At 44.6% G+C, this 15,523-nt stretch overlaps 1 protein-coding gene across 11 annotated transcripts in view; it reads left to right on the top strand.

Annotated features, from left to right (window-relative positions):
- Rgs6 (regulator of G protein signaling 6) overlaps window positions 1–15,523 on the top strand; it is a 523,682-nt gene that overhangs the window by 406,003 nt on the left and 102,156 nt on the right. For all 11 annotated transcript variants that reach the window (XM_076921773.1, XM_076921779.1, XM_076921775.1 and 8 more), the window contains one exon: window positions 11,842–11,892. In XM_076921773.1, the coding sequence (XP_076777888.1) occupies window positions 11,842–11,892 (51 nt within the window). The remainder of the gene's footprint in view (window positions 1–11,841; window positions 11,893–15,523) is intronic.

The raw sequence follows: 15,523 nt of genomic DNA, 5'->3' as shown, positions 1-15,523 counted from the left end.
CACACCCTCCCTGCACTCAGGGAGTAAATGTCATCCCCCTCACCATCCAGTCTCAGGAGCCCACCCGTCACTCTCCTCTACCACCCCATTTTAGCTTCCGTACTGCACCCTCGTGAGCTCTCCCTCTCCTGACAGATGCGATATGTCAGTCAGTTAGTCAGTCAGTCAGTCAGTCAGTCAGTCAGTCAATCAGTGACCAGGACTGGAGAGCAACAGTCTGTTATATGGAGCCTCCACACTCTTAACAGTAAAATTTCTCAGAAGACCACTTAACAGATGAGTCTAGTCTGTGTAGCAAATGCTTCTCTCCTCCCCTCTCTTCTGAGCTGGCCTGTCCCCATTGGTCTCTCTAAGATGGTACCAGAAGATAGGAACACAAGAACTGGAATTTACATTGTTTCTTCCCTAGGTGGTCCCAGTCTAATGATAATCCTTCCGCTCCTGTCTGGTCACCTTCTCCCACAGAGATCACACTCTCTGAGTTCCACTATGCCCCCTCTTGCCACCATATTTCCCCCTGCTGTCTTTGTGCCACAGGCTCCACCCATGGCCCTGGCAGACTTCATTCCTCACTGTTTCATGTACAGGCCCAGTTATGGGGTTCAGATGCCCCGTCCAGCATCACCAGATGATGCTCTCTACAAAGCACGCTGTTTACCATAGCTGGAGCTTATCTCCTTTCCTCTCTCGCCCACCTCCCTGCCTCATCTCTGAGAACACTTCTTCACCACAGAGAGCTCAAAGCGCTCAGTAGCTACAAAGAAAAACCATGCTGGGCATTTTGGGAAATGGCTGTAACTTGCTCAGACCGGCTTCCTCATTCCCTTGATGCTTAGACACCCTCTCTCCTTTATCTTCTTACAAACAAGGGGGCCAGATAACTTCTGAGCAGAACGATGGGAATAGTTAACCCTGGAGTGACAGAGAGAACTGATCTGTACATCTAGATAGCATATATATATATATATATATATATATATATATATATATATATATAGTATATATCAACATATATATACATATATATGTATATATATGTATATATACTATATATATGATATATACTATATATACATATATATATTATATGTATGTATATATATATAGATTTTTTTTCCTTCAACTTTATCCTCAGCCTGAGCTGATTTTTGCTGCTATTCAGGAATCCAGTCATGGGAACACCTATTGCAGAGGCACTGAGTTACGTGTGTGTGTGTGTGTGTGTGTGTGTGTGTGTGTGTGTGTGTGTGTGTGTGCTGAGTACTATATGTGTGTGGGAGGGGGTGTCTGAGTGTGTGTGAATGTGTGTGCCAGACATATGTTAACAAGAGAGACAGACCCTCTCCCAGACCGCCTCAGGAAAACCTTTGCCACCCAGGGCAATTTAAATGTAAAATGTACATGCATCACTTTTCAGATTTAAATTTGCACAAGCGAGGTGACCAGTAGGCCACAGGAAGACAGTGGTCCCCAAGCCTATCTGTTATTGGATCCTTTCCTAGCACCAGGTCCCCTCCCAGCCTTCCCAGCAAAGCTCCCTGTCCAGAGAACATCAGAACATCAATGAAGCTTTCTGATGAGGGCGCCTGGACACCGAGCATTAGATAAGTCCTTTCTCGGAGCACTGACCCTGCGTATTTGTTTGTCCTTCCTGCCTTTTAATGGAAGACACTCAGCAGCAGCAGCCACCCTAGGGAACAGTGGCTCCTCCCACCACAGCTACGTGCCTCCATTTCCCTACGCTGAGGCCTAATCAATGTAGCCATATCCAGCCTTGCCTTTAATAAGCTGATTGTGGAGCTAAATCCCACACGCTCTCAGCCTCACCCTGGATGCGTTTGATTGACAAAACTAATCTCTCCTCCCGCCCCCACGTCTGCCGCTGCCCGCATCCTCTTGCAAATCATGTACTCAGCTGCTGACAATTAGATATAAGACTTGGGATTCGGGCGCAGGAGGGTTATGAGGTTATGAATCAATTGTGGGGGCTCTGGTGAGCTAACCAACCGGGGGAGCCTGTCTCAAGCACCTCACCGCTGCCCTCAGCACCTCCTGGCTGATTTATGAGTTGGTAATAACCTCGCCTGCTCTCCTGCCCCTGTTATTTTTCATAATACACAGGGAAGCTTTAAATTTCAGAGTCCAAGCTGGCTGGGTGGGGCTGTGAGGAAGAGTGCCTTCCCAGGGCTTTCCCGAGGTCCATTGTCTTGGATGTTATGTAATCATTGAGTCCTTGAGAGTTATGGTTGTCACAGGCTCCTAGAGGCCAGGAAGCAATTTACAGGACGCCAGAGAGATGGTCCTGACAGACCCTGCATATGGTAGAAGGTTTGCAGATCAAGGGTCTAAAGTCCTTAATTCCTGTGTCTGAGTTCAGTTCCTCCAAAAGGATCCAAACTAAGTCCAAGGACTGGAGGATTTCCTGTGAGGAACATGACAAGGTAATACTCACTGCAAACCGGAAGTAATCAGTGGAGATAGAAAAGAGGAGACTAGAGGCAGACAATATCTGGGGGCAGAAGGGCGGTAACCTGTCGTCCTCTCTTGATCTTCATTCTCCTCTCGTTCCTCTATGATATGGTAGCCAGCACATACTGATGAAAAGATGGCTTTAGATTGCTGCCTTACCCTTTGTAAAAAGATTTATCTTTTGAGATTTCTTCTTATAAGAGAAGGTGTGGTGTTTTTAGAGAAACCCATGACAATAAATGAGAAGCCCTAAAGATTTCATCCAAAGCAGCATCCCAGAGGTGCCTGTCTGAGACCTGGTGTGAGCTGGTGCTTGTGTTTATCTCTCCTCCCTTCCTCCTGTCTTCCTTCCTTCTTTCCTCTCTCCCTTCCTACCTCTATCCATCCCTTCCTCTCCTTCCATCCCCCTTCCCCTTCCCCTTCCCCTTCTGCGCTCTCTCTCTCTCTCTCTCTCTCTCTCTCTCTCTCTCTCTCTCTCTCCTTTTCTCTCTTTCTCCAGCCCTTGGGCTGAAGTTTAGATAGCCCACCAAAGGCAAAATGTTTGATTGAAGTTGTAATGAAAACATGCATATGTGTGACTATGTGCTATTTTCTGCATATTTGACTACAACTATAAATGAATAAGTGCCTTATTAAATCCCACCTCTATTGCAGGTGTTCACCCCATGCCGGCATAACTGAATCCCTGACCATAGGTGCTGATGCTAGTCAAATGCTAAGAGATAAGAGATAAATCACATCTTTCCCCAGAACCTCAGAATGTGATCTTATTAGGAAACACAGCCACTGTAGGTATCACTAGTTAAATCGGGAAATTAGGGTGAGCCTTGAGTGGTCATGATTTCTCTTATAGAAAGAGAACCTTGGGAAGTGTGTGTACCAGAGGAATAACACATGGGTACAGATGCAGAAATCAAGGTGTTGCTTCTACAGGACACAGATACCACATTCTGTCAGCAGGCCAGAGGAGAGGAAGAGGGCGGCACTTCCTCTCTGCCCTCATGAGAATCAACACTTCTGCGACCTTGAACTTGAGAATCTCACCTTCAGAACTATGAGAAAGTGAGTTGCGGTGGTTCAAACCACCCTGTCCATGGTACTGTGCTAAGGCAGCTTTAGAATGCTAATATAGAAGAGGAAGCAGATGCTGACCAAGCAATCCTGTGGGGGCCATCTATTCTTGGCCAAGAGAAGTGCTGTGAATGGGAGAGCCTCTTTGTCTGCCAGCAGATGCTAAGGGACCTTGCCAAGTCTTGAAAGTAATGAAGGCTTTCTGAGGTGGTGAAGGGTGTGCAGGAATCGGGTATGGTAGAAGCTGGAGGTGGGAGGGTGGATCCTGGAGAACTGCATATGCAGAGGTTCTGAGCAGAGATGACAGCATGGTGTGTTCTGGGAATGGAAAGGTGGCCCCGCTAACAGGAGAGGAGAAGGGAGAGGAGGATGTAGGAACGGCCAGTCACCAGAGCACCCAAACCAGAGCCATGCTGGAATTCATCACATTCAGAGCCTTATTCTAGGTGATGGTACCTGTCTTACTGTCTGATCCTCACTGTCTACAAAATATCCAGAAACTGGAGAGATGCCCCAGTGGTTAAGAGCACTGGCTGCTCTTCCAAAGGACCTGGGTTCAATTCCCAGCACCCAGATGATGGATCACAACCATCTGTAACTCCATTTCAAGGGATCCAGCACCCTCTTCTGGCCTCTGCATGCACTAGGCATGCATGGGGCGCACAGACATACATGCAGGCAAAACACCTATACACATAAAGTAAGAAGAAGAAAATTATTAAAGGAAAAGCAGAAAGACTGGACAGTGGTGATGCATGCCTTTAATCCATCACTTGACAGGCAGAGATGTCTGATCTACAGAGTGAGCTCCAGGACAGCCAGGGATGTTACACAGAGAAATCCTTGAAACACACACACACACCAAGAGTAAGCCTTACCTTGCCACATTCCTGTTGCTTGGCTGCTATCACATTCTCTTTCTCTCCCCTTTGTCTGCAAGCAGACTCCTTCCTAGAGCCATCAAGACACTCTGATGTTCCTTAAGACCTCAAATAAGAAAGCAAGTAGTACAAAAGCTCAAATTATTATGGATTTCCTCAGCCTGGTAGATGATGTCAGTGAGATGCTTGGGCCTAATGAGGTCCCTGGAACACAAACTGAGTGGCCACCACGTAGCCAACTGATCTGTGCATATTCCGTGCCAGTGACTGAGCTGTTTCTACAAAACGCAGCAGTTCCTGTGCTGTTGCAGCAGCTGTGGCAGTCCTGTTATTGTTGTTCCCTGTTCCTGTGATGAAATGAAGGCACAAAGCAGTCCACGGTCTGGAAGACCCAGGCCATCCCAGGAAAACCAAGAGGCAAGCATTGTGAAGAGGGCTTCTTCCTGTAAGTGGGTGGTAGGTTCATCAGTGGCATCTAAAGAAATGGAGAGTGAGGTGGAAGGTTCCAGAATTTATAGGTGACATAATATGGGCTGGAGACAAGTCTGTCCAACTGTATCATCGCTGTGCCTTTTTGTGTCATAAGCTTGGTAAGTGACTATTAAGACTTTCCTCAGTGTGCCAGTGACCAGCCTACCACTACTTGACAGTGAATGACATTAAGTTTTTCCTCACATTGTTCCTTGGGCCTGGGTTCCCTTCCCACTGCCAGCTAGCCACAAAGCCCAGTTTAACCTTTCTTCTTCATTTAACCTTTCTCTTTTAGTGCGACATTTTTGTTTTGTAAAATGAAGACATAAAATGAAGGCCTACTGTAGATATGCCGTTCATAGCCTGTCTAGTAATCTGATCAATGGAGATTTAAAAAAAAATCACATCATGAAATTATTATAGCAGTTTTGTATTATTCTAAAACCCAGACTATAGAATGGATCCAAGGACTATTTAGTAAGATTCAAATGAGTGGGTTTTCAAAAGTGAAGTAGGAAGGTGAGCTGACAAAAAAAAAAAAAAAAAAAAAAAAAGTTTAGTTTAATAGGTAATAGCGACCAATGCTGAATTGATTCCTCTGCTTCAGGAAAAAGTTCAATACCTACGGGAATATCGGTTTCTCAAATATCATTCTTACACATCACTGGAGATGTTTGTTAGCTATAAGACAGTTGGAATGGAAAGGTGGGAAGAAATTTGGCATGAGAATGCCTGGGCTTCTAGCTCCGAGTCTAACAAATACTAATATGCGGTCTTGAGCTTCTCCATGCCTAATCGTCTAAACAGGTACTGTAATGACAATATTTTGCATAATGATTGTCAATATTAGGTATGATAACAGGAATAAATGCCCACTGTACAATGGGCACTTGGGAAATGTTGTTCCCCCTTCACAAGTGTTGACACTCACTTGGCAAGTGGGGGTGAGCCTCCCTGTTGCAGGTGCACAGAGACCCCAAGCAGGTACATGCAAACATCAGTGGATGGAATCCAGCCTTGATGGATGTGTAGGGTGAACTCCATCCTGGCAGTTATTTCCTTGGCATCCTAAAATCATTTCTTCAAAATTAATGGTGAGGATGGAAAGAATTTTACCAATTGCTTCCATTCAGTGCCACAGTATACAGTCTTCCAAGTTTCCAGGAGCTTGATATCTGCAGACGATTGTGGTCCATCTTTATCAACTTTGTGTGGATTGCAGATAGGGGCAGTTTGTGTAATTAGTCTTTGTCAACTTTGCATAGATTGCAACTGATCCAGTACTTGGGGAGAATAGGGGAAAGTGGTGCATGCTAAGATCTCCCTGGGCTATCATGTCTGAGTGAAAGTGTCCTAGTCAAATTCCCTAAAACATGTGAAGATACAACCCAGGATTGTATATGATTTTATGCAATTATCCTTTAAACCAGAAACAGAGCCCCCTTAAACACCGGAGCCTTATTCAAATCTAGTTTGTGTTTACCCAGAGTTCACACAGCATGGGCACTAAGCACGAGATGTCACTGAGTTTACTCTACCAAGTACATAAATAGACACAAATAAGGAACTCGGGTTGCCTCTCCTGATGCAGGGCTTTGGTGAGCATTTCTGTGGTGTCTGTTGAAGTCCACTTGTAGTTCCAGGGACAACAGATGGCCAGAGTGTGTAGCAAGTTCAAAGGCAGTGATCCAGCATCATGAGTGAGATGCCCTCCACTGACCCATCAAGACAAAACTGAGTCTGGAGATGCAGTCCAGTTTGTAGGATACTCACCAACTTCACTAGCACCCTTGAAGCCCTGAGTTTAACCCCCAACACTGCATGAACTGGATATGACAGCAGCAGTAAGCCCAGCCCCCAAGATGTTAGTCATCCTGGCTACATAGTTACAGGCCAGCCTGGACTACTGGAGACCCCTGTCTCTGTTCACTGATAGTTGCTTTTCCAAAATAGAAGAAGCTACTTGGAGTCCCTTTTACTCACCTGTACTTTGGTCTATGAGGCTGTTTGTTTGTTTGTTTGTTTTTCGAAACAGGGTCTCTTTGTGTACTGTACTAGAACCTGGCTGTACTAGAACCTCCTTTGTTGAACAGGCTGGCCTTGAACTCAGAGATTTGCCTGCCTCAGCTTCTGCTGGGATTAAAATTGTGTACCACCACACTTGGCAAGAGGTCAATTCTTTCCTCTCCATTCTTGAAAATAAAAAATATTCCTTTGTAAAGCATATAAAATGTTCTGTGAACTTCAAATAGTTCAGAAGTGAAGTAATAATTTGATACCTCTCCTTTGCCCAGGATAACCTAAAGTTAACAACTTAAATTATTATAACTGTTCTTTTTCATGTCTTTATGCACTTATATGTGCGTGTAATTAATAAAACAAGAATTTTTCTGCTGTAAAGAATATCATTTCACCATATATATTCTTGGTTGATGATTTTTTTCCCACTCAGAATACTAGTTGTTCAATAAACATTTATTTCATGAATGAGCCATGGTTTATTGACTTTCTTCTGAGAGGAATTTTATAGTGATGCCCATTCAATAAATACATTTATATGTAAAAGATAACAGTAGAAATGTATACTATAGCACATGTGTAGCACGGCATGTAACTGCTGGCAATAAACATATACTTACATACAGGGATACTGCACACATGCAGGGGAAGGTTCTTGAGTATTCTCTGGTGTGTTTTATATTCCTGTATTGTGAGCTGATAAATTAGTGGGGCTGGAGTGATGGCTCACTTGCTAAGGTGCTTCTCACACAAATGTGAGGACATGAGTTCAGATCTCTAGGACCCACTTAAAGTTGGGTGTGATCACGAGCCTATCATTCCTGTACTGGGGAAGCAGACACGGGTAGATTTCTGTAGATCACTGGACAAACAGCCAGCCAGCCAGCCTAGCTGAATAGAGGAGCCCCAGGTTCAATAAGAAACCTTACCTCTTCTGAGCACACAGGATGTGTGGTGATGAGTGTGGTGGCACACACACTCCTTTAATCCTAGTACTCGGGAGGCAGAAGCAGACAGATCTCCAAGTTCGAGGTCAGCTGGTATACAGTGTGAATTCCAGGACAGCCAGGGTTATACAGAGAAATCCTGTCTCAGAGAGAGAGAGAGAGAGAGAGAGAGAGAGAGAGAGAGAGAGAGATTGATTAAGAGACATGCAATTGGCCTCAGAGAGACAGCCTCCAGGTCAGTGTCTTGGGCTCTAGGGAACAGAGTAACTCCACTGTGTGTGTGTGTTACGCTGTGGTGTATTAGCAGTCTATAAGTCCCCGTAGGGCGTCTTCCTAAGGTAAGGTCTCAAATTTAACAGTGGAAACAAAAGGTGGCAGTTGTTTTCTGATAGAACAGAAATGAATCTTCTTTAAATTCTTCTAGGAAGAGAAAGGAAAGCATGATCACTGGGGTTGGTGGAGAGAGAGGAAAGATTTTAAAAACGAGAAAGCAAATGCTTGCTTATGTGGCTGTGTGGACTGTCCCCGTCAGGCTAGAACATGCCTAGCTGGAGCACTTTCATGATATGATGACATATTTGTCTTCTTTGCTTGGTATGGGGCTGAACCACAGTGGTTCTCTTTCATCCCCAAAGCTGGGGTAGGCCACTTGTAGATCAGTCCTCAGAAACAGGAAATAGCTCCCACTAGAGAGAGAGAGAGAGAGAGAGAGAGAGAGAGAGAGAGAGAGAGAGAGAAACAGAGAGAGAGAGAGCCCATCCCGAAGCATCTTCCAACATGCTTGCTGCATGCCACAGAATGGTAACCACAGTGTGTGAAAAACAGTGACAGCACAACAGATAAAGCATCCTCACCCAGGATAGCCAAGAATCGCAGCTTAACAATCCCCACATGGCATCTGCCAATGTCACTATACCATGACACAAAACCCAACTCTGTGGTCCCCAAAGTGTTAGTGGGAGAAGAAAAGTGCTTCACTGTGATCCTTTAGCTCAGTGAGGAGGTAGAGCTGGAGAAAAATTGGACCAGAAACTGAGTGCCAAAGGGGGTAAAAATCCAGACGATGGTGCTGGGGGCTGGGGGTAGGTGGGTAGGATAGCAAGGAAGGAGTTTCAGTGTGAATGAATACTAATTAGTGACATGGATATTAATGATGACAGTAATTAACAAGGGAAAGGAAGGGCTGTCATTGTCCCAGGGTGAGCAATCAATCTTGGCAGGTGATAAATAATGGCTGAGCAAACTCAGCGGAAAGATAATCCGCAGGCCCCGGGGAGTGTCGGAGTGATACTGGAAGCCTCTCAGTTTCCAGGCAACCCACAGAAAAGAGCTATTTTTCTTTGAGGGAAAAAAAAAAAAAGAACAGGTTAGTGTCTCTCCTCCACCCCCAATTTGGGATTATGGTTCTTAGTTGATGTCTGTTTTGTCCTGCATTTCCTAGAACAAATAACAGAAGTTCTGTAATTTGGGGGAAATGAGCATGCACACACACTTGCACACACGACTGTACAAATGAACTCCCCCTCAAAGGATGTGAACAGACTGGAGTGTTTTTACATCCAATTTCAGCTCACAGATGTGGTCCGGAAGCTCGGGTGAGAAGCTTCCGAGTCTTGCTTTTGAGGTTGACATGCGAGGAAATGGAACTGTCAATGAAGGCTGACCCCAGGCAAAGAACAGGACAAGGGTAGGACCCTGGCAGTCCTGAGGCACTGGCATAGAGCCACACAGAGACCAGACACCAAAGGTCCAGGCTGTCCAGTCATCAGGAATCTTACTTCTAGTCAATGGTGAAATGTCTGAGAATTTTGATTCCCAGGAAAAGGGTGTCTTAGTAAATTCTTCTGTTAGATCTCATTCACCTGTCTGGGAAGCTAGCCAGGCAGCAAGTAACCTGCTAATCTATCCTCTCCTGCCTCCCTTTCCCCAACACACACACACACACACACACACACACCAAGGCTTTAGACCTGCTCTCGACTCAGATCTGGAAATATTGTTCCTTCCAGTCTATTTTCCATCAAACATTCCACATGATGAAGCCATGTTTAGAGGTCTGCATCTGAAATCTTTGGGTGACATGGTTGGTAGATCAAATATTTTGAATCTTGCAGATAACTGGGCTCGTGTACTTCCGTTATGTACCTCGAGGCCTGGGTCCCGAAACCCCAGCTATGAAGGCAAACTGAAGTGAAGAACAACACAGAGATATAAGTACCCAAAACCTGGGTCAGGTAGGGTGTGTGTACTCTGGTGGAGCTGCACTGATGACCCTGGTGACCCAGATCTTCTCTCTGTGTTTGTTATGTATAGCTCAGAGAGCAATGATAGCCAGTCTTGGTAAGAGATCTCTGTAAGGGAATGTCTCCATCTGTAAACACCTAGGAAAGGAAGATGCAGTATGCTTTTATGCACACTGATCAATTGCTTGAACCTGGACTTCCCCCTCCCCACAAAGAAGGCTTTGCTGTGCTTCTGAGCCTCATCAGGAAGAAAGCTTTTCCAGCTCCACAGGGTTGAGCTACACGGGACCTTGACACATCTAGGCTCATATCAACAATGCACAACACTCACTCGGAGATTCCTCTGCTCCCTACAGACTCCTGTGTGAGCTAAGCTGCTCTTGGAACATGGGTTCTGGGTGCATCTTTTTAAAGGAAGATAGGAAGTCAGAGACTGTGGCCCATGGTGAAGAACTCCAGGCTAAGCCATGGAATGAATCCAGGTCTGTCACACTGGGAATGATGGCACCGGTGACTTATCGAAGGACTGATCAAGATCTGACAGAATGGTCTCAGAGGAGTGAGGTCTGGGTTCAGGTTCACTGGTCACTGTCATCAGAAGACAAAATCAACATGAAGAATTTCTGTTCAAGCGTGACTTAATGCATGCTGGCTGGCAGGGAGTTCATGCGTTCCTAAGAACTGGGATTATTCCAAACATAGTGCCTCTCATGAGAGCCCCAAAGAGTCCTTTATTTTCATGGGAGATCCTTGGCCCCGTCCATATTGCGTGTCTGTTTTAATCAGTTTCCCAGATAACTAAAGGGAGGGTCTGGAGATGTGCATGGCCCACACAGGAATTTTCACAGGCCAGATCAAGAAGTGGTATAGGTCATTTTACCCAAATATCATTAGTACAGTGCAGTCCACAGCCTACTTTGGGGTAGGTAGGGGGTGAATACGTAAGGCAACTGGGACCCAGGGGAAAAAGGAGAAGCTATAAGTGAAATATCTTCTACAGACCCAGAAGCATGTTGATTCATAATGGTCTCACACCCAAAAAGAATGGGTTTTTCAAGAACCTTGAGGTCTCCTGAGCTGGTTATCCCTTGTCAGTAAAGGTGTGATGCCAAGGAAGAAATGTTCTGGGAGCAGACATCCTCAGGTGACAGCCTGTTTGGGGGAAGCTGTTGAAATCTGTGACCTCAGTAAGTTTCTGGTAGATGTTCCTTAGAAATGCAGATATAACTGAGACCTCAGAAGTGAATTTCGATTTTCATTTTGGTTTGGTTGGTTGGTTTAGGGGTGGGGGTTTTTTCTTTTCTTTTCTTTTCTTTTTCCTTTCTGTTTTTCTTCCTTTCTTGTAAAAGGATTGAAATATAGGCTGGGAGTACAGCTCAATTGGTATTCTGCTTCTGCTTGCCTCGAATGCATGAAGCCCTGTGTTTGAGCCCCAGTACTGTAGAAACTAGGCATGGTGGTGCAGGGTTGGGATATCAGAATCCTCATCTATATAGAAAATTCAAGGCCAGCCTAGGATTCTCCAAAGCCTTCTCTATTAAAGAAGGAAGAAAAGGAGGAATTACAATTATTGGATCAAAGCTGTGAAAATGTCCCAGTGGATGGGAAAGGCTGGTTACCATGGAAAAATTTCAGTATTGTCCAGCTCTTGGGCTATGTACTGCTGGGCTTAGGACTCTGGTGAAGACATTACTTCTGCTACCAACAAAACCTTCAACTGAGATTGCTTTGTCATTGCAGGTACTGACATTGTACAGTGGCTTATGAAGAACCTTTCCATTGAGGACCCAGGTACTTGACCCTTGACTTGGTGTTGGTACAGATGCCATGGCTAACTTCTCCACCACCACCACCACCACCACCACCACCAGCCCCCCCCCCCCCCCCCCCCCCGCCCAACAACCCTGTACAGTCTTGAAAAGAAGGCTTATCACTGTGGAGTCCAGGATGTGGGATCATTGTATTTGCAGATAGAAGTCATTTATTTTCTCCACTGAATGTCTATCATCCCGTGAAAATCACCCTTTGAGGAAACGAGCCATGATTTAGAATGCCAAAGAGCTCAGAACAATAGCGTGGGAAATGAGATGAATTCTCGTTAGCCGTAGCAATTAAAGATAAGTTGTAGCCCTGTCACCAAACAGCCTTCTAGAAGCAGCTCTTAAAATTAGATTGCCTGATCCACAATTAAGATGTTTAATTATTTGCTGAAACTCCTTCTGTTTTCCGCTCCTGCAAGAAGTGAAAAAGTGATTTTTTTTTCAACTCTAATTGTGCATTTCAACTAGGCAAAGCCTACCAGAAAAATGGCAAAACCCTGACCAATGAGACAGTTTCCACAGCTGCCCTTCCATCAGAAAATATTCAGGAAAATGTCTAATCACAGTCTATTAAAAAAAAATAGGGAGATGATCCAGAAAGAGAGAGAGAGAGAGAGAGAGAGAGAGAGAGAGAGAGAAACTTCTAGGCTTTTTATCAGTGTGCTGTGAGTTTATGGTGTTTTTGTTTTTGTTTTTGTTTTTTCTGCATTCAGCACACATTCCCTTGTCTGGTTTCACCGGTGCTATTAACACTCAAAGGTCACACTTACAGTTATCTACTCTGGGGTTCCCATTAGTGCCAAGTGAATCCAGAGCCTGTTCTTACTGGGGGAGCATTCTGCCTCTGAGCTTCATATACCCAGACCTCTGCTCCGATGTTCTTAATACTCATCCTTGGGGGACATAGATACCACAAGTTAAGTGAGCCCCAACCTCCATGATTTCTTAGAATTCATATGGAGTGCTCACAGCAGATGTTGGGCCTATGATTCTGATTCTCTGCTGAAATTGATATGCCAACCCAGGCTTGCGTTTTAACCTGACATCGTTAATCTACAGTTGAGTGGACAACAATGCAGTTTCAAGTAATTCAATTAAATGAAGTTGATAGAAACAAGCAAGTGGTTGTCAGAAGTGACCCTGGCCCTTTTTACTGGATCAGTGACCACTCTGGCAACTAAAAAAAGTTAAGTGAAGTTTTTAGCTCACAAGGAAAAGAAGCATTGTCACTGTGCCTTTTAGAAACTAGACCCCTTGGTATCGCCTTCCCTTAGTGCTTCCATTAGACAGTCTGGGCTTCTGGTTGTCCACCTGTGCAACCAGCCTGGTAAGGCATCTAGCCATTTGATGACATTCATCTGAAGTTCCTGCTTTTTTTAATTGTCATGCTAACCTAAGGCCATTTCTCATGGAAGAATTTGCTAAGAGCACTTCCTTGCCCTTCTGAAGTAACCATTGTATTAATTATTATCATCATTATTAATATTCTGAGAACTCTAACCCAACTAATTTAAGTGAGACTCCTGTGGGTCTAGCATGAGCAAGTGCTAGGAGGGTCCAGACTGATGAAAGTTACATCGACAAAGGTCTGCTCTTCTCTGACACCTTTGGGAGGACATCAATGTTGGGACAGGTTTGGGCTTCTGAGAATTGGCCAGGAAAGAGTTGCTAAAACAATTTGCCAGATGATAATAGAAGATGAAGCCACAAAGCACAGCCTGGGAAGCTGGTCTGTCCAATGCTGGCCCTTCTGTCTTTTCTCCTTTCCCACCTGTCACAGCAAAAGCATCTCTAAGAGTTTTAGCTCCAGCATTAGTGGCATATAACTTTCTTTCAGGATTGTGATCTTCCATCTTGCATGGGGAAGGGCAAATGATAGAGCTTTCCCTCTTACTAGACCTGGCATTCTTTCCTTTGTTTGTGTTAGGGCTTTGATTCGTTGGCTGGTGTTTGGCTAGTTGGTAGGCTGGCTGGTTGGTTGGCTGGTTGGTAAGCTGGCTGGCTGATTGTTTGGCTGGTTGGTTGTTTGGCTTTGGTTCATTGGCTGGTAGGCTGGCTGGTTTGTTGGCTGGCTGGTTGGTTAGTTAGTTTTACTATGTAGCCCAAGGTGGCTTTGACCTCTCAGTTGACCTGCTTCAGCCTCCTAGATGCTGGGATTGCAGACCTGTGCCATCCCACCTGGCTCATGGTTCTTGAGACATACACATGGACTTCCTGGTATCCAGATCTTCATCCTTGAAGTCAACTGATGTTGGGTTGAAAATATTTGTTACAAAAATGTATCTATGGTCAACAAACAGAGACATTTTGTTATTCCCTAAGCATATAATAGTGGTTTCCATGGCATTTAAACTGTGTTTAGATTGTGTTAGGGATCAAGAGTAGCCTAGAGGTGGCCTAAAGCTTACAGGAAAGTATGCAGATTATTCAAACGTGATGCTATTTTATATCAAGACTTGAGTATCCACATATTTTGATCTCCATAGGGGGCCTGAAACAAATTCTACATGAGCACATAGGGTCAGCAGTATAGAATTTTAAAAGCAAACTTGTCATCGGGAAACAGGTAAAATAAAACATCATTTATTCTGAGTCCACCTATGGTGGGTAATACTTTCAAGGGGACTTGGTGATTCTTAGAAAGCAAAGCACTTGGGTTGTAGTTAAGGTTGATGAGTACAGACAAGACAAATGACTTTAAAATGCACAGCTCATAAAACTGGTCACTGTTAGAGGCCCTCAGAGCACATCTAATTCCATGCCCATAACTTACCTTCTAACCAACAAAAAGTACTTTGAGGTTTGGGGAGAGTCTTAGGTGTAGTAGGAATATTTAGATCCCACCATCCCCCTCCTGTAAGGGCTCCTTTCAAAATAAACTAAAATCTTAACTACTGATGAAAATATATTTATGGCTGGGGTTGAGATAAGGAAGCAGCAAGTTGATTTAGGCAGAAACACTCATTTTTTTCCACCCTGTTTGTCACCTGGGACATTGCCCCAGCCCATTGTCCTTCCTTTAATTTTTGGGAAAGTGAGATCTTACCCTGGTCCATCAGAGAAGGAGGGGCACTGTCCTCATCAAGGAAACTGTCATATCACAAGGACCTGGACCACAGGACTGACTGCACCCCAGGTACCATAGATGATAAAAGATGAGGTCTCTGACTGAGTATCATCCCGGCATCAGTCACTACTAAGCACTTGTTAGAGATACCGCACTTCTTTAGGTACTCCTTGCTATATATCTTGATTCAAGATCTGAGTATTTGGGAAGACTGTGTCAGACTCTCAGAGGAGGCCAGACTCACAATAGTCCTTCTTAATTGTCAGCATCCTCCCATCCCCACCATCATCTGGGGAAGTTATCATAAGCTACATTCTCTACACCATAACGCTGAGACCCTTTAATACAGTTCCTCATGTTGTGGTGACCCCTCCAACCATGAAATTATTTTTGTTGCTACTTCATAACTGTAATTTTGCTACCGTTATGAATAGTAATGTAAATATCTGTCCCACCCCGCAATGGTCTTAGGTGACCCTGTGAAAGGGTCATTTGACTCCCCAAAGGGGGAGTCATGACCCACAGGTTGAGAACT

Source organism: Arvicanthis niloticus, chromosome 23, assembly GCF_011762505.2.
Source record: "Arvicanthis niloticus isolate mArvNil1 chromosome 23, mArvNil1.pat.X, whole genome shotgun sequence".
In the NCBI taxonomy this organism is placed as follows: domain Eukaryota; kingdom Metazoa; phylum Chordata; class Mammalia; order Rodentia; family Muridae; genus Arvicanthis; species Arvicanthis niloticus.
Note: the sequence above shows the minus strand (reverse complement) of the source record. Positions and strands in the feature narration are given on the sequence as shown.